Below are 19,959 nucleotides of genomic sequence, written 5' to 3' on the forward strand. Positions count from 1 at the left end.
TAGCTCACAACCTTCTATAATTCCAGTCCCGGGGAATCCCACAGCCCTTCTGGCCTCTGGGGGGCACTGCATACATGCCATGCAGAGACATAGATGCAAAAAAAGCTCCCATACAGAAACAAAAAAAAAAGTTAAATACTTAATTTTATTTTATGTCTGTGGGAAGTGAGAATAGGGTCTGGGATTCCCTGGGTTATAGAATATCGTGAGCCACTAGGTGGGTGCTGGGAATCAAACCTGGGTCCTCTAGAAGAGCAGCCTTGCTCTAACCACTGGGTCACCTCTCCAGCGCCCACTTTAGTCTTTTTATAACTGTACAGTATTCTACTACACAGATACAGCTATGTTTTCTTTATTCGTGGTGCTTTGTAAAACTTCATTTTAACATTGGTTGCCTTGTAAAAATTAATTTCAAAATATATCTTAAAAATTTAAAACCCATGTTATGTTATGTACATTAGTAGCACAGTTTACATATTAAATAACTGCAATCAAATGATTTGATTTGGTTTTAAACTGACTTGGGAACAAATCATGCTTCCCATATGGGCCAACGTGATCCTTTGTATGCAGGTCCTGTAATGTATTCTTCTTTTTTAAAGATTTATTTATTTTATGTATATTTTATTTTATGTACACTATCATTGTCTTCAGACACACCAGAAGAGGGCGTCAGATATCATTACAGATGGTTGTGAGCCACCATGTGGTTGCTGGGATTTGAACTCAGAACCTCTGGAAGAGCAGTCAGTGCTCTTAACTGCTAAGCCACCTTTCCAGCCCCTGTAATGTATTCTTTATGTATGTAAACAGGTAAAATTTAGGTAAAGTAGAAGACCAGAAGAATGCAATTTCTGCTGAAGGACGGAGTGTAGCGTAGGCAGAGGACCCCGAATCATGAAACAGGACGGGGAGCTAATTTTTCTCTCATCCCAAGACTTCACTTTTTGGGCCTGGCAGTGATGGCGCACACCTTTAATCCCAGCACTTGGGAGGCAGAGGCAGACAGATTTCTGAGTTCAAGGCCAGCCAGGTCTACAGAGTGAGTTCCAGGACAGCCAGGGCTACACAGAGAAACCCTGTCTCGAGAAACCAAACCAAACCAAATCAAACCAAGCCAAACCAAACCAACCAACCAAACAAACAAACAAACAAAAAAACTGTGCTGGTTTATAAATTCAACATACTGTGTATTGAAAACTCCAGGGGCTGGAGAGATGGCTCAGCGGTTAAAAGCTATGACTGCTCTTCCAAAGATCCTGAGTTCAATTCCCAACAACCACATGGTGGCTCACAACCATCTGTCATGGGTTCTGATGCCCTCTTCTGCTGTGTCTGAAGACAACAACAGTGTACTCACATATGTAAAATAAATAAATCTTTTAAAAAAAGAAAAGAAAAGAAAATGAAAAATCCAGAACCACGTTTACATTCCAGAAGAATCCAGTACTTTCTACTCCTTTGAGGTAGTGAGTGTGAATGTTGGGGTTTCTCTCTTTTTTAGCGTTTTATTTTTATTTATTTATTTTGTGTGGACAGGTGACTGGTCTGAATGTAAGCCTGTGTACCACATGCATGCAGTGCCTGAGAAGGCCAGAAGAGGGCGTCAGATCCCCTGGAGTTACAAATGTTTGTGAGCTGCCACGTGGGTGCTGGGAACCAAACCCAGGTCCTCTCCAAGGGCAAGCTGTCCTTTCAACTACTGAGCCATCTCACCAGCCCCGGGCTTTCTTTCAAATTCCATTGACCATCGGCCCAAAAGGAATGAAATATGACTAGCAGCTGAAGACATTTGTCACAATTTTAATGAAAAAAAAAAAAGAATTATTTAAGCTGAAAACGGAAGCGTGTGCTGGCCACCACCGCTGGTTCTAGCCGCTGCTTTTTCCAGTGATAATCAGTCTGGTGCGCTTCCTTCTAAAACATCTGCTACTGATTTGAACACATGCAGGGGGCCTTCAGCGAGTGGTTTTTTTCCCCCGCACGCTATTTGGTCCAATCATTTGCCAAGCATAAATCCGATTTTGTAGCTCTCCTCTGGAGGCTGTTGTTGACCCAACAGCCTGGGTTGCAGGGAACACAGACGCTGCCGCGTCAGAGCCAGAAAGGCTTTTTCTCGGAGAGGGAACTGTCCCCACCTTCAGGCCTGAGGTCCCCGTGGGCTGTGTGGCGTCCCATATTTTCTGGCCATGGACCCCCCATTGCAGAGACTATGAAAGGTCCTCTGTGTGTCGAGGCAATGGAACGAATCTGTTCCAGCTGAAGGACACTGGGTCTCTGTCATTTGAGAAGTTTCAGCTAGCTAAACCGCAGCCCCAAACCTTCACTGGCAGGGCAGCCAGCGGTGTGGTGCTCGTCGTTGGGATAGCAGCACGGAGTTCACAGAGGGAGAGTGGATCTCGGCCCTGGAGAGGTTTTGAGTTGAAGGCACATGAGACAAGTCCATCAGATCTGTAGGATTGGCATGTGTATGATCCCAGAAAACTTGTGTGCAGTTGTAGGACTAGATAAAGTTTAAAATAATTTTTTTTCCAAGACAGAGTTTCTCTGTATAGCCCTGGCTGTCCTGGAACTCACTTTGTAGACCAGGCTGGCCTCGAACTCAGAAATTCGCCTGCCTCTGCCTCCCAAGTGCTGGGATTAAAGGTGTATACCACCACGCCTGGCTAAAAGAATTTTTAAAAAAGAATTATTTTATGTATGTGAGTATACTGTCACTGTCTTCAGACACGCCAGAAGAGGGCATCAGATGGTTGTGAGCCACCATGTGGTTGCTGGGAATTGAACTCAGGACCTCTGGAAGAGAGGTCAGTGCTCTTAACCACTGAGCCATCTCTCCAGCCCAAGTTTAAAGAATTTGACATATCGGGGCCTCAAGCAGATTAGATTTGTGATTCTAATTTAAAATGTGTGGCTGATTTAGACTTCCAATTTTCAATAGAAATCACTTTAGCTTCATAAACAGTGTTAAAAATACTTAAGAAAGCTTAGGGTTTACCATATTTATGGATTAATTTATTGAATTTATAGGAATTACTTAAGTATTGGTGAGAAATGTGTTTCTTAATTAGACCACAAAAAAAGTTCAACATAAAACTGAATATATCACGTTTCTATATCCAGGTTAATTTTTTTTTTTAGAGGTTATAGCCAGATTTGGGCAGACATACACCAATCCAAACCTCATCAAATCTGACTGCAGAAATATACTAAATTTGTAAAAAGAGTAGGATTAATTTGACACAGTGGCCTCCTAGACAGCCTAGGGTGACCTGGAATCCACTGTGAAGCCCAGACTAGCCTAACACAATCTTCCTGTCTCAGCCTCCAGCTGCTGGAGTTACAGATGTTTGCCCCCATACCCAGCTAATCTTTCGCTCTCCTTATGGCTACAGTAGTTGCGAGCCAGTGTGGGATCTTGCTCATGCTTAGTAGGTGTTCCATCTCTGAACTATATCCCTAACCCTGAGTAAGATTTTTAAATTGAATAAAACCTTAAGGGGAAAAAAATTTTTTTTCTCTTTGTTGCTTTTGTCACTAAGAGCAGAACAGCCTCTGAGTAATATTTTATGGGCTATAAGCGCTAAGGAGGGCTATCCTAGAGTGCACACCAAGCACCAAGCTGGGTGACATAGTGACACTCTGTCTGGGAGCCCATGTCAAACAGAGAGCACCACTCTGTTCATCTTGGGTCTGGCCATGACGGCAACTGTCCACAGAGTGGGCAGAGCTGACGAACCCCCTTCTGGTGATAGACTTTTCTCATAATCTTCTCCACGAGTCAGTTTCCCTCAGGGACGTCCTCTCCAGGGCCGAGATCCACTCTCCCTCCGTGAACTCGGTGTTGCCATCCCAACGATGAACGGCTGCCCTGCCCTGCCAGAGAACGTTTGGGGCTGCAGTTTAGCTAGCCGAAGCTTCTCAAATGACAGAGACCCAGTGTCCTTCAGCTGGAACAGACTCGTTCCATTGCTGCCACACACAGAGGACCTTTCACAGTCTCTGCAATGGGGGCTTCACACAGCCCACAGTGTCGCTGCCACTTGACCCTGGTTCCCAGTGACCTCCCAACCCCACATGCCTAACTCCTACGGCCGCCTGCGTTCACGGGCTCCCAGTGGTGTTTACAGCGGCATCTGGTTGAATTCTGCATGTGTCAAGGCTTTGAATGAACTGCACTGTTGGGGAGTCTCAGCAGTGCCACAGAATAGGCTAACATACGTAAAAACAGGGAATCGAGTCTCCAAAACAGAATCATTGTGTATAGTTGGGAGTCTGTTCTGAGCTTTAAGTGTCTGAATGATCGCATGTACCCACAGGTGGGAGGAGCCAGTGTTTGCCTGTTTGCTTTAGATTTTTTTTTTTTTCACCTGGTTTGGTCACTTACTCATATCAAACCCCATTCTTTAGAAAACGTTTTAATTGGTGGCTGGAGGGATGGCTCAGTGGGTACGAGCCCTGCTCTTCCAGAGGACCCAGGTTCAATCCCCAACACCCTTTTGGCGACTCAAACTGTCTGAACTGTCCATAACTATAGTTTTAGGGGATCCAGCGCCCTCTTTTGGCCTCTAAGGGTGTCACATTCACATGTGGTGTGCAGATGTACATAGAGGCAAAACAGCCATACACGTAAAAATAAAACAAAATAATTAAAGATAAATGTTTCAGTCCCCTCTCTACCAACAATTGCTTTTTTTTTTTTTTTGCCTTCTTCTCTAGCTCGCTCCAGCCCAAAGGTTTTTTAAATTTGTGTCTCATTATGGGTGGTTGTGAGCCACCATGTAGTTGCTGGGATTTGAACTCATGACCTCTGGAAGTCAGTGCTCTTAACTGCTGAGCCATCTCACCAGCCCAAAAACTACTTTTTAATACATTTATTTGTATAATATCCATTTATTAGGGAGGCACATGTGTGTCATGAGTCAAGTGTAGAGGCCAGAGGACAATTGTGGGTGTCAGGTTTCTCCTCTCGCCATAGAAGTTCCTGGGATCAAGCTTGGCTGGTCAGATTTGGCAGCCAGCACCCTTTCCCCTGAGCCTGTTAGGAGGCAGAGCATCATGGCCAGAAGTCATGGTAGGCTCACAGGAGCAAAGTAGCAAATCTCCCACAAGCCAGGAAGCTCACAGGAAGGGGCTGAGGCAAGCCATCTCTCCAGGACCGTGACCCCAGTGAGGCTACACTTCCTAGTGTTCCCCCACCCCCATATATGAGTGTGTGTGTGTGTGTGTGTGGTATGTGTGCAGGTGTGTGCATGTGTGTGTGGCCAGAGGTTGACTTGAGGAAGCCATCTCTACCTGACTCACTGAAACAGGGTCTGCCATTTGAACCCAGAGTTTGCTAATATGGCTAGCCTAGCTGCTCAGCTTGCTCTAAAGATCCCTGTCTCTTTCCAAACACTGGATTAACAGGGGGCCACTATACCCACCCAGCATTTATGTGCACCGTCTGGGGGTCCAAACTCTTGCCCTCCTGCTTGCAAGGCAAGTGCTTTAACCCCTGAGCCGTCTCCCCAACCCCATGTTCTAGTTCATACCTCCACCCAGTAATGCTGTCCTATTATGAATGGATCCAGGGCTCAATCCATCGATAAGCTTAAAGCCTTCTGAATTCAATCGCTTCCCCCAAATTGATCATAGCCAAGCCTTAGTGGATGTTGAAGGTTGGAACCTTACAGTATCCATCACGTCCGGCAAAGTGTCCCGCCTCAGAGTCAGCCCCAGGAACAAATGAATGAGCTACCAGAGTGCTCATGAAGACAGCACACCTATCCTCCTGTTCCGAGGTAGGCCTGCCCGCTGTTATCGAGATAAAATTCACATAATGACGTAAAACTGGGCATGCAAAGGTACACGGTGAGGGTTGGCATTTAGTACAGTGTTACATGACCATCACCTTTACCTTGTTGCAAAACAGTTTAATGATCCCCAGGGAGCAGTGACGACCCCCTCCCCCTCCCCCTTTCTCCTCCCCCTGGCAGTCACCAGTCTGTTCTCTGCTCCCGGAGTCTGTGCATTTCCTATCTGTGGGCCCACATATGTGAGCTCTTGTGTCTGCCACATTCTCGGGGTGTGTCTGTGCTGTGGCATGTGTCACAGCATCTCCCCTCTTTGCAGAAGAATGAATAATAATGACGGTTTGCTCATGTATTATTAATGCGTAAGAATGAATTAATTCCTCCATGCCTACTTGCTCATAGCTCTAACTCCAGCACTCAGGAGGATCCCAATGTTGAGGCCAGCCTAGGCTACAGAGCAAGACCTTGTTTAACAAAAGAGTGTGTGTGTGTGTGTGTGTGTGTGTGTGTGTGTGTGTGTGTGTGTGTAGCAGCTGGAGAGATAATTTAGCAGATAAGAGGCTTGCTTGTTATATATTCTTACTGAGTTCAGTTCTTAGTGTCCATGTCTGGTTGTTCACCTGCTTGTAACCCTAGCTTCATGGGATCGGGATCCAGTGCCCTCTTCTGGCCTCCACAGGCCACCCATGTGCATGTGCATCTATCTGTGTGCACATACACACACACACACACACACACACCTTTAAAACAAAACATTCTAAAAAGAATAAGTTATTTGGATACAAATGTTAATGGGACATAAATATTCCGTTGCACAGACAGATCATTCGGTAGGTTTGGCTGGGTTCAGCCTCCCTGGGAAGCCAGGCATCCCTCTGCAAGGACCGCCCCTCTCTGTCCGTTTTTTTTTTTTTTTCAGAATCCCCGTGCACACCATATTTGACAGCTGTCCAGAAGGTAATGGCATGAGGTCAATAGCCATCACCCGTGACTCCAAGTTTCTGGCCACCATCTCAGATTCTGCAACCCAGGTAAAGGGCCCTTTGGGTAGGTCTCTTTGAGCTGGTCAATGCGCCAGGTGTCTTAGCAGCCATCTCTGTACAGGCTACCTGGCGTGCGCGTGTGTGTGTGTGTGTGTGTGTGTGTGTGTGTGTGTGTGTGTGTTTTCTTGGATGAGCAGACATCACAGTATTGGCTTGGGTCCCATGCTTAGGGCTTGACTCTAGGCCTTTGCTTTGTTACCTGAGGCCTCAAGATTTCCTTAGGCTTCTCCCCAGGGGCCTCTTATGTCCCCTGTTGTGTTCTCTCTCTCTCTCTCTCTCTCTCTCTCTCAGAAAGTTTGCATCTGGAAGTGGACTTTGGCAGTGGAGACGCCCGCATGCACACTTGAGCTTCCCAAGGAGTATGGTTTTCAGGTAAGCCGCGCTCACCAGGTAAGCCGAGTTCCAGCCTGTGAACACTAGCCGTGCTTACACCGAGGCTGCCTCATGGGGGTTCACTGGTCTCATGCAGGGTTTGCCATTGTGCAGAAGAGCCTTTGAACAACACTCCCTAGCCCAGACCTCATTTTATCCTTCCTAATAACAGCTAATGTGTTTGACACCCTCACTTCGTCCTAGATTCCACTCGATTCTCCACTTATATTAGCTCCCATAATCCACACAAACATGCAGGTGCAGAGTTATTAATATCCGTGGACTACTGCTATTAATTATTAAATATTCTATCCAAAGTCACCCTGCCAAGCGTAGCGTTTCTTATTCCAGAAGCATGCTCTCGGCTGCTTCTAACCTCGCAGTGAGCTTGCGTGAGGAGGTTTACCTAAGACACCATGAATGCTAGCATTAGGCCTCTCTGCACCCCGTGTTACTGCTCTTTGTCTTGTGTTTTCAGACTCTTTTAACAGGAAGTATAGAAAGGACTGGTCTATGCCTGGCACTATGGTACCCGAGTCATGGGGGCCCGAGACTCGGAGGGTTGGGTAATTAGACTCAGCAAGACGCAGGTCCTGATGCTCTCAGATGCCCACCTCTGAGATCCTGCCAATCACCCAGAAAAATAAATGCCTCTGCTTACAAAGTTTGCACTGATCCAACAGCCAGGCGTATGTGACTATTTAGGCTATGTGTGCGCGTGCGCGTGCGCCCGTGTGCACGTGCATATGTGGGCATGTATGTGAGGAAGCCTCAAGGGTTTATGTCTGGAATTATCTTCCACTGCTCTTCTTTCTACCTCACTTACTGGGGCAAGGTCTCTGAATCAAACCCAGAGCCAACTGATTTAATCTTCTTAGCCAGCTTACCTGGGCATCTCCCAGTCTCTGCCTCCAGAGACTGGAATTATAGGAAAATCACAGTGCCCATCCCAGTGTTTACAGAGGTTCTGGAGATAGCCCGCTCTTGTCCTCAGCCTTGTACCATGAGGGCCTTTAACCACAGAGCCACCTCCCACGGTGTGTTGGCTGGCCTTTGTTAACTTAGACATACCTGGGAACAGGGACTCTCAATGGAGGAATTGCTCCATCACTTCAGCCTGGAGGTATGCAAGATGTTTTTGTTTTGTTTTGTTTTGTTTTGTTTGCTAGTTAATAGGGAAGGCCTTCTCCCACTGTGGGCAGTGCCACCCCTGGACAGGTGTCCCTGGGCCGTATAAGAGAGCGAGCTAAGCAAGCCATGAAGAACAAGCCATTGAGCAGCAGTCCCCACTAGTCTCTGGTTCTTTCTTGCCTTGTGTCCCTGCCCTGGCTTTCTGCAGTGATGGACTGTTCCCTGTAAGCCAAACAAAACCCTTTCCTCTCCCGCTTGCTCTTGGTCAGTATTTGATTATAGCAGTGGAAAGCAAACTAGGACATCAGACCCAGGCTCAGCATTTCTCAGATGGGCCCTGGATACATAGCCAGGTGAACCTGAATGCAGCATTGTCTTGGCCTCCCAAGTACAGGGGTCATGGGCGTGTGCAGCCACCGCAGTTGGTGCCAGGTTTTTGTGTGTGTGTGTGTGTGTGTGTGTGTGTGTGTGTGTCTTTTTAACTTTGCTGTGCAAAATGCCTTTAGGACTCTCCTCCCCCCCCACCCCCAACTGACTCTGCAGACCCCTTCTGAACTATTGTCTTCTTTAATTATATTGTTTTACAACCTCAGAGCACCAGGTGTCTTGCTGTTTTGTCTTGTTTTGTTTTTTATACCATCTTCAGTTCTTTTTTTGAGCAGTGTTTTATTATTTCCAGTGCACACATCTTTTCGCTTCCAGAGTTAAATTTATTCCTGCATCTTTTTTTTCTTCTTCTTTCTGATGCTTTTGAGAGTGGGATGTTTCCCTAATTCTCCTTTTCAGCTTGTTCACTGGCCGCTGTATAGAAACACAGCTGGATCCAGCCGCGCAGTTTTGTGTCCTGCAACTTTGCCGATTGCACGACTATTTAAATTTAAATTGATCACAATGAAATAAAATGACAAGTTTGGTTCTCCAGCTTAACCAGCCTGCGGTTCTAAGTCCCCCTCCCTTACGTGAGCAACAGCGGTTGATACATTCCACAAGGGAGATCTCAGGCGAGACATTTCTACACACAGCCCTTCCCTTCTTATAGCGGTTAATCTGGCTGATGGCTGACAACATTGCTCATGCATAGGTCATTGAGAGAACAGGGGTAGGCTATCTGGGGCAAACATTAGCCTGTTCCCACTGATCTGCCTCCAGCCCCACCATGTTTCTCTCTCTCTCTCTCCACCCCCATCCCCAACCTCCCCACGGAGGGCGAGCTCACTAGACCACCTCCGTTAACTTCACCTGCAGCCATCCACTCTGCCTCCTTAACCCTGAACTTACAGTACAGGACAGATCCCCACAGCACTGTTTCTGACGAGCTCCTATATCTCCTTCTAGCTCTTGCCTTCTTCACATAAAACTTCCGAGAAGGGAGACAGTAAGATGGCTCAGTGAGTAAAAGCAGTTACCACACACACACACACACACACACACACACACACACACACACATCCTGATAGCCTGAGTCCAACCCCCACAGAGAGGACTCTGAAGCTTGTCTTCTGACCTCCATGTGAAGACTTGCACTCACACAGCTAATGCAAAAGCTAATTAAAGCTTTCTAGAAGAGGTCTCAGTACCCCTTTCCTTTATTTTGAAAATCTCTCTCTCTCTCTCTCTCTCTCTCTCTCTCTCTCTCTCTCTCTCTCCAGCTCCTCACCCCAGGAAAGTTTTGGCTACTTTTTTTTTTTAATATTTAATTTTCATACGAATTGTTACTGTGTGCCTGGGTGCTGGGGGGCGGGGGGCGTCATATGTGTGGGAAGCAGAACACAGCTCCTCAGAGTCAATTCTCTCATGCATGGCGAGCATTGGGCATCTTCACCCGCTCCGCCATCTTGCCCACCCAGCTTCTTTCACTCAGCTTACTGTGGCACTGGTCACGGATTTTTATTTTTATTTTTTTAAGCTTCTCCTTTTTGGCTGGTGGTACTTGGGTTAGGTTAACTGCTTATTTATTATCCACTGTTAGTGGGCACTGGGAGTCAGGGAGAAGAAAGAGTTTGCCTCTGCCTCATCTTGTGCAAGGCCTCTTCCCATCCCCCCAGGAGTTTCTGTCTCAGTTGTTGTTTAGTTTCTACATTTAACGTTCCCCTCACACATCAGCTTCTGCACAGTTGATTTTTTTTTTTTTTTTTTTTTTTTTGGGAAGGGCGCCAACCGCTCACTCACGCCATTCACTGTCTTGGCAGGAGTCAGACTTCCCTTCCAAAGCCTCACGTTTGTTCCAAGATCTCCCATGTCCCTGTCAGCTAGCTTCAGAAATGTGCCTTCGCTGGCTTTTGTCTAAAAGACCACAGAATAAAGATTATTAGCGCTCAAGGGCAGAGCACATGCTCAGCTTGTGTGGCAATCTGGGTTCATTGCCCAAGAGAATAAAAATGATCAACGGACTAAAAATAGCAAATATAGTTTATTTTTGCTTGTTATAGATGATGAGTTGTAATAAATAAATAAAATAAAACTTATAACATGGACGCATCTCGCACTGTTTACTTTACAGCCAATATTTAAATGCTATTCTCATGTTTGCCAGGTTCCAAGTCTTTTGTGTTTTATATGTATCCCTACTCTGTGTATTTTTTTAAAGATCTATTTATTTATTTTATATACATGAGTACATTGTTGCTGACATCAGACCCCAGAAGAGGGCATCGGATCCCATTACAGATGGTTGTGAGCCACCATGTGGTTGCTGGGATTTGAACTCAGGACCTCTGGAAGAGCAGTCAGTGCTCTTAACCACTGAGCCATCTCTCTAGCCCTTGTTTTTTGTTTTTTTGTTTTTGTTTTTTTGTTTTTAACTAAAATTATTATTTAATTGTGACACTCAGCTGAAGCCCTGAGAAACAGGTTTGTTTGTTTGTTTTTGTTTGTTTGTTTGTTTTGTTTTTTAAAAATACATGTTCCTGTCTTCTGCCACCTCAGGATAACCTCGTCTTCAACCCAGCCAACAACAAAGAGTTGGTGAGCAACAGCAAGACTCAGGCCATCTACTACTGCTGGGTAAGTCGAGGCAGAAAGACTCAGGCTATCTACTTTGAGGCCCGCGCCTCAAAGTGTGGATGGAGACACCCGCTGAGGTGTGGAATACAGATGCTCTGTGGTACAGTCATAGTGTACCTCTTTAGGACACAATGAGCATATATCTAAACATTTTGACTTAATTATGCTATTTATCTTAGTCATGTTGGAAATTAGCATATTAAATTAGAGGCAGATAATTAAATCTCATTTAATTTTTTGAGGTAATGAGGCAGATATTTATTTGTCTATATTTGATAGGTATAAAGGTGGGGTTGGGTTTGTTTTTCTTTATTTCTTTCTTTATTTTTTTACACCTTGGACTCTATTTCAAATTTCAGAAAGGAATTTTTTTAAGGTAGAAAATAGTCTATTATTTGACATTTTCATACATGCAAACGATGCATCTTGACCACAGGTGCCCCACCTCCCCCTCCTCTCCCCTCCCACTTCTGTCATCAACCAACAACCTCTCTATCTACTCCCCCTACAACTTCCCTCCATCCCATCTCATGTCCTTTAGTTCTTCTGTCTGTCTGCCCATCCATCTATCCATCTATTTTTAGTTTTGTGGCTTTTTTGTTTGTTTGTTTTTTTGAATGTCTGTAACCCTGACTGTCCTGAAACTCCCTGTGTAGACCAGGCTGTCCTGGTCTAGAGATCTGCCTGCCTCTGCCTCCAGAGTGCTGGGGCTAAAGATGTGCGCCATCCCACTCACCTTTCCTTTATTTATTTATTTATTTATTTATTTATTTATTTATTTTTAAAGATTTTATTTATTTATTATATTTAAGTACACTGTAGCTGTCTTCAGACACTCCAGAAGAGAGGGTATCAGATCTTGTTACAGATGGTTGTGAGCCACCATGTGGTTGCTGGGATTTGAACTCAGGACCTTTGGAAGAGCAGTCGGCGCTCTTAACCACTGAGCCATTTTACCAGCCCCTTTATTTATTTATTTACCTATCTATTTATGTTGCTAACCCACTAAGTCCAGTCAGTGCAGCCTGTTGGAACACTGGCTGTCAGAGGCTGAGCATAGGAGGGGACGAGAGTGGCTACAGGTCCCCCTGGCACTGAGGTTGGGAGGCTGGAGATAGCCACTATGCAGCTCTGTGAACACCACACCCATGTGGACACCCATCATGTGCTTAATGGCTGATTTTATGTTCATTGCAATACCTTTAAAAAAAAAAAAAAAGACTTGTTGAAAGGTGCCCATCGATGGTATTTATGCTTTGAGTGTTTATTTTTGCCTTTTAAAGTCTCATTAGTGTGGCACTCAGATTTGCAGTAGCCACCCACCACACCGAGGCACAGGCAAGCCTGGCTTTTGAACAGATTTGTGGTTTTTTTCAGACACTTTTAGCGATCCCCCCGGGGTGGGGGTGGGGGTGGGGCGACCGGCTTTCTTCTTATAGGAATTGGAACCCTCCGACCCCATTTGGGCGCATTCGCTCTGGTTTAGCTAGCGCATAGTGCTTCTTTCAGCGGCTCGGTCTTTAAATAGTAACGTCTCTTTCTGTGCTTTTCAGTTTGAAGACAAGGGTATACTTGCTCACAGTGCCCCGGTTTTAACAGAGAAAGTGAGTATTTCCTGTTGTGTTTTCACATGTCAGATACCGGGAAGGGAGAATATGGATGTGTAGACTTAGTGGGTGTGGGCTATATCTTAATGTGAAGCCGTTGGGAAAGAATTTGAACATTTTTGCTTAGATCCTTTAACCATAATGAATTGTCTGTTAAAAATAACAAGCATTGTAAAAATAAAATAAAACGTTATGGAAAAGATTCACAGTCAGAGCTGGTGGTACACGCTTTTAATCCCAGCACTTGGGAGGCAGAGGCAGGTGGATTTCTGAGATCAAGGCCAGCCTGGTCTACAGAGTGAGTTTCAGGACAGCCAGGGCTACACAGAGAGATCCTGTCTTGGAAAACAAAACAAAACAATAACAACAAAAGAACAACTAAATAAACAAATCCAAAAAAGATATGATTAGTATGAGAAAATACAGATTTTGTAATGTGTGTGTGTGTTGACAAAGAATTAAGAATTAAGTTCAACAGAGAGCCCACATGAAAAAAAAAAAGAGGAAATGAAAAAAGAGGCAATGAAAGGACACAAGGAAAGATGGTTTCTCCTGGGCTCAATTGCCAGGACCAACCAGCCAAATAAACAAACACTTCTTAGGAAAGCTTACTGTGTCTGTCTGCACTTCTTTTCCAAAAGAGAATGTGCGAAATACAGTCAGTGGTTATGACTCCTGGCGGTCACACCTTACAGTGTCTCTGCCAATAGTGACTAAGGAAACGGTGAACCACCACTTCCTGAAGGGAATACAGAGGTTGGCTCCTGTACGGTTCCGCCATATTTGATGTGGACTCCTGCTTCAAAGCTATGTTTAGACGTTAACACTGAGGGCCTGGTATGATGGCACACACCTTTAATCCCAGCACTTGGGGAGACAGAGGCAGCTGGATCTTTGTGTTCAAGGCCAGCCAGAACAGAATGAGTTCCAGGCCATCCAGGACTGCACAGTGGCTCAAACAAAACTAAATGAAAAATATGCTGAGGTCTGAGGTTGTACCTCAGTTAATATAATGCTTGCTGACCATACACAAAAAGCCCTGGGTTCAATCCCCAGCAACTCATAAAGTAGATATGATGGTGATTCCCAGAACAAATGATCATGAGTTTCAGGTGTTCAAATTCACAGCTGGTATATAGGAAATCTGGGCGGGGCTGGGGGGGGAGGAAGGTAGGGGAGGGGGGAGAGAGAGCCTTTGGTTTACTTCCTTTCTCTGATGGGAACCCTGGGGTCCGGAATGACTTAGGCAAGCACTTTGAGTTGCACATTTAATTTCATTAGCGAGTTACTCACAGCAAACTGTATCCTGCACAGACCATAAGATACAATGTTTCCTTCGCAAGGCAGGTGCTGTAAAACCAGACAGCACTGTCTTCCAGGGAAGCGCTAAGTTAAAGTACCAACATCACCAGCAAAACACACTGACAAGGCCAGGAAAGGACATTTGCTCACAGTGTGAGCTGAAATAGAACAGCAAGGTATCATCTTGTCCAATCTCAGGGCAGAGGGGTTCCTGTGGAGTTTTTGCCAGTCTGCACACCCATGTGTCCACAGATGACTGGGGCAGAGCTGGCTTGATTCTCAGGTTACAGAAGGCAGGTAGGAGAACTCACAGAAGCACAGTCTGCCAACAACAGACGCTGATTACAGTTTGAAACGACAAAAAAAAAAAAAAAAAAAAAAAAAAAAAAGCCTTGCATGGACACATGCCTGCCCTGAGATGAACATGACGATCTTGTTTGACAAAAGCGTCTGGAACCTTCTGTGTTCAAGTTCAGAGACAAACTGCTGGCTTTTTTTTTTTTTTTTTTTTTTTTTTTTTTTAATGTCAGTTTGCCATAGAGGAGGGAGCCTCAATTAAGAAAATGCCTCCGTGAGATCCAGCCATCACTTCTTCATTAGTGATTGGTGCTGGAGGACCCAGCCTAATTTCAGGTGATGCCATCCCGGGTGCCAGGTATTGGCAATCCTTTAATCCCAGCACTGGGGAGGCAGAGACAGGCAGAACACTTGTGAGTTTGAGGCTAATCTGTTCTACAGAGTGAATTACGGGACCGCCCAAGCTACACAGAGAAACCCTGTTTCAAATGACAAAACAAAAAAAGAAAAGAAGAGAAAAGAAAAGAAAAGAAAAGAAAAGAAAAGAAAAGAAAAAAAGAGAAAAGAGAAAAAGAAAAGAAAGAGAAAAGAAGGAAAAAGAAAGTAGGCTGAGCACTCCGGGACAAGCAAGCCATTGAGCGGCAAGCCCATGGATTCTGCTTCAGCCCTGCCTCCAGGTTCCTACCCTGCCTTCCTTCAGTGACAGACTGTGATGTGGAAGTATAAGTGGAATAAACCTCCTCAAGTTGCTTTTGGAAATGGTGTCTTATATAGAAACCCCAAGACACAAACCTAGGGTCTTCTTTTCTCTTCTCTTCTCTTCTCTTCTCTTCTCTTCTCTTCTCTTCTCTTCTCTTCTCTTCTCTTCTTTTCTTTTTTCTCTTTTCTTCTTCTTCTTCTTCTTCTTCTTCTTCTTCTTCTTCTTTCTTCTTTCTTCTTTCTTCTTTCTTCTTTCTTCTTTCTTCTTTCTTCTTTCTTCTTTTTACTTGTTTTTTTCGAGACAGGGTTTCTCTGTGTAGCCCTGGCTGTCCTGGAACTCACTCTGTAGACCAGGCTGGCCTCGAACTCAGAAATCCACCTGCCTCTGCCTCCCAAGTGCTTGGATTAAAGGCATGCGAGTGCCACCACTGCCCGGTTTACCATAGCATTCTTATGTTAAGGACTGAAACAATTTCTTCTGATGGGACAATACCTTACTGTCAAAGGACATCAGGGTAATTATTTTATGCTTTTCACCTAGAGCACACTTCTACTTATGTCAGACTAAGGGTTTAAAAGACTCTAGGAGAGAAGCTGGACAGGTATAAGTAGTAATTAGACAGTCTTTTGGTGGTGAGTTGTTGGTTAAGATCACTGGCTGCCTTTCCAGAGGACCTGGGTTCGATTCCCAGCACCCACATAGAAGCTCAAAACTGTAACTCACAGCCCCACACAGACTTACATGCAGGCAAAACACCAATGCACACAAAATGAGTTCGAGGCCAGCCTGGTCTACAGAGTGAGTTCCAGGACAGCCAGATCTATACAGAGAAACCCTGTCTCGAAAAACAAAATAAATAAATAATCTAAGCAGTGTAACTGAGCATAGCACATGGCCCTCACTCGACTCAGGAGCAGTCCACCTGTGGGTTTTCAGCCATTTCTGTTTTCTGTCCTGTTGTATTTATATTATAATGCTATAAAATGCCACACAGATACATGTTTTGGTTCTATTAGCATCATCATGATTACTGACTGCAACTTATAACCTGTCTTCGAAACACAGACGTTCAACAAACTTGTGGGGAAATTTAGCCAGTCTGTCTTTCACTTGAAGTTACCACAAGTACTGTCGGCAACAAAGGAAGGGAAGCTGGTTGTCTGGGACATACACTACCCATCTTCCACCTCCTCCTCCGCCATCTCGGCCTTCCCTTTCATCAAGCCTCGTAAACTGGTCCATTTACAGAAGGAGGCCATCACGGTGCTCATGACAATCGACAGGTAATGAGTCTGATTAGAGAGGATCCTGGTGAGATCACAAATGTATTGTAGACCTCTGATATATATATATGTGTGTGTGTGTGTGTGTGTGTGTGTGTGTGTGTGTGTGTTTACATATATATTTACACACATATATAGATAGATAGAGATATTTACATAGTTTTCTCCCTCTAAATCCCTCCCATCTACCCCTCTTTACCCTTTGTGAATTTCATGGCCTATTTTTTTTTTGTAGCTGTTGTTACATCTTATGCAAAGTATATTTCTAAATGTATAGATACAGCCCAACAGTCTGTACATTGCTGCTTGTATGCACACACTTTCTGGGCTGGGCAGTCGGTACTGGATAGCCAGTCAGGGGTTCTCCCTGGGCAGGACTACTCTTCTCAGCATCCCCAGTGCCCATGGTTCTTTGTTAAACCCCTTTTGTTTATAGATTCCTAGATGCATAGAGTATTTCTGGGGAGAGTTGTAATTGACCACGGGCATTAGCTGCCTCTCAGGAGAAGAACTGAGCATTTTGAGGGTTTTGTTTGTTTGCTTGTTTGTTTGTTTGGACAGGGTCTAATAGAATAGCCCTGTCAAGCTTGGAATTCACTGTGTAGACCAGGCTATCCTGGAACTCAACAGAGATCTGCCTCTGCCTTCTCAGAGCTGGAGTTAAAGGTGTGCATCACTGTGCCCAGCCCCTAAACGAGACTTTTGAAAAACTCATGGACACACATCATGTTTAAAAATTCCATGTTGGTGAAACAAAAGCTATCTCTTTCTCTCATGTGCTACTAAAACCTGTTTCATACCCCCCAATTTCATACATTAAATTTAAGAAAACATGGCAAGAGGCTACTCTTGCAGAAGACCAGAGTTCAGTTCTTCACATCCACGGGGTAGTTTACAATCATCTATAACTTCATTTCTAGTGGATCCAGCACCGTCTTCTGAAGGCACCAGGCATACATTGGCACACATTCCTATATGTAGGCAGAAACTCTCATGCGCATAACCATTGTTCAAAATCTAAAATAATTAAAAAAAATAGAACTCAGATAGTTTTGTTATTTTGCTTGCACAATAACAGTTACATATTCTGTATTGGAGTTTTTGGTGTTTGTTTGTTTGTTTGTTTGTTTCGCATGGCTTCTTGAGACAAGGTCTCATTACGTAGCTGGTTCTGATCCTAAGCTTGTCTTCCTGCCTCATGCTCCCGAGAATCCCTAAGAGTTCCCTTAGCTCGTGGTCTACCACCCCACCATTCATATTGTAAATGTGCAATTCTTGGGTCTGAATTAAGCACTGGTCATGAAAACCTGAGGGTTCTAGCGCAGTCCCTGGGACCCACGTAAAGGAGGAAGCTGAGAACTGACTTCCCGGAGTTATCCTTTGACCTGCCGCGCACACGCTGTGCACTCCTGCCCACACCCCAATAACTTTGTAAGGGTTTCATGTACACTGCTCAGAACATGTGGAGCCCTAGGTTAAAGAAAAAGACAAACCAGCCATCATTAGTGTGTTAGAAACATTCCTGGGAGCTGCCCTATGGCGGGAGCCACCGTACAATCTGCCTCTGCTGAGCCCATTCACTTCCCGCAATGCCGCAGGGGCGCTGGACAGTCATGGCATCTGCGCGTGCCTTTACAAAGAGGTGTACAGTCGTCATCTCGGAGGCATGAGAAGACGTTTTAGAGCATAGATGGATGCTACACTCGACCTTCAGTTAGCTTCAGGGTAGAGGCTTTGAAGACCAGGCCTAACTTCCCACTCTCCCATACTAGAGGGCTTCACAAACACTGGGCGAGCAATGCTGATTCTGCCCAGCAGAGGCCAGTAAAGACAGCCCTAGCCAATTACTCTGCCCACCTGCCTTGCTTATTAATCAGAAATCTCACTTAATCAGCTTGCCTGACATCCGAGAAAATTTACTCTTTCTCCCTCTGTCATTAGAATTCTTTTAAAAAGATTAAAAAAAAAAAAAAAAAGCTCTCCTAGGATGGATTGGAGGGCTAGAAATAAAAGCCACATTGTCAGCTGGCCCCGGCGCTGTCTTTGCCTGTGAATGACAGGGTGTGGCTTTATGATGATTCTAACAGCAGAGTCTTCCTAGAAAGCAGACCGTGTCCCACTGCCCAGCCTCGGTGATGTGGGAGAGCTGTTGGATCGCTCTCCATGGTCACCTGTCGTTATATGGCAGTGACTGTGAGTCAGTCACCCATCCATGGTAAGAACATGCCATTTACGTTAGGCAACGCTGACTGGGCTCCCGTGTACTGTAGACATGGAGCCCAGATAGGTATAAGTGGTATTTGCTATATATTTACAATAAAAGACCCCCCCCCAGGACTGGGTTTCTTTGTTTATCCCTGGCTGTCCTGGAACTCACTCTGTACTGTAGACCAGGCTGGCCTCAAACTCAGAGATCCGCCTGCCTCTGCCTTCCGAGTGCTAGGATTAAAGGCGTGTGCCACCACTGCTGGGTTTTGAGCAGATCTCTTAACTTCTCTTTAGCCTTGGAGATGTAAAATGGTGTTTCAGTAAAGGCCGCTTCATTGGGCAGCATTGCATGGAACGTCACAACACATGGGCTCCAGGGTCTGCCACAGTTAGACGACGTTCCGTGGATGGATCTCGCCATGAGCACTATGGAACAGCCTGGTGTTTTTCTCTATTTCAGCTACATTGTCACCGGTGACATTAAGGGCAACATTAAGTTCTACGACCACACCCTCTCCGTGGTCAACTGGTACAGCAACTTCAAACTGGGCGCCATAAGGACTCTGTCCTTTTCAAAAACCATACCAAGCCTGCCAACCGAGAAGTCCAACCTCCCCACAGACTGCACTCTAAGAGGCGACCTTTTCGTTGTCAGGTGAGCCCTTAGTGAATCTAGTCATCTGGACGGCTGAGAAATGACTGGTGCCCCCTTCAGTTTGCGTGCAGTGCAACCAACCAGCGTGTCTCTTGTTCCTAGGAGATAGAATTGAGGGAACGCACCTTCCTAGTTAGTCTTAGAAACAGCTCCGTGGCTGCATTTAGTATTAGATTTTTAAAAAAAAATTAATTGTTGAGGATTTTACTATCTAGAAGCCGGAGTAACTGGAAGCTGGGTGGCTTTTATGCCTGGGTTCTCATCTCTTACTGCGCCTGGAGGAGTCCTTGGCTGTGGGTTAGCCTCATTTCTCAGAGCTAAGCTTGTCCTAGCCGCTGAGGTTAAAGGCGTTGTGGTAATTAATAGCCATAACATTTCAAGACTGAATTATCTGTGAGTCTGCTTAATTACCCTCGCTGTCTTTACAGGCCGTACACGGGCACCCAACTCCATATTTGCATACACAAATGAATATTTGCATGCGTAGATTAGCTAATTGTCCATCTGCATACTTAATGACTCAATTTACTGGTGGGAGATCGGGCTTTTTTTTCACTTGCAAA

General features: G+C 45.1%; 1 protein-coding gene across 3 annotated transcripts in view; it reads left to right on the forward strand.

The window, feature by feature from the left end:
* The window catches only part of Wdr66 (WD repeat domain 66), a 75,760-nt gene that overhangs the window by 15,313 nt on the left and 40,488 nt on the right, over positions 1-19,959 (forward strand). For all 3 annotated transcript variants that reach the window (XM_030254542.1, NM_001370840.1, XM_030254543.1), the window contains 6 exons: positions 6,715-6,826; positions 7,130-7,210; positions 11,267-11,344; positions 12,898-12,948; positions 16,316-16,533; positions 19,202-19,396. In XM_030254542.1, coding sequence (XP_030110402.1) covers positions 6,715-6,826; positions 7,130-7,210; positions 11,267-11,344; positions 12,898-12,948; positions 16,316-16,533; positions 19,202-19,396 — 735 coding nt within the window. The remainder of the gene's footprint in view (positions 1-6,714; positions 6,827-7,129; positions 7,211-11,266; positions 11,345-12,897; positions 12,949-16,315; positions 16,534-19,201; positions 19,397-19,959) is intronic.

The sequence above is a fragment of the Mus musculus genome, chromosome 5 (assembly GCF_000001635.26).
Source record: "Mus musculus strain C57BL/6J chromosome 5, GRCm38.p6 C57BL/6J".
Lineage (NCBI taxonomy): Eukaryota > Metazoa > Chordata > Mammalia > Rodentia > Muridae > Mus > Mus musculus.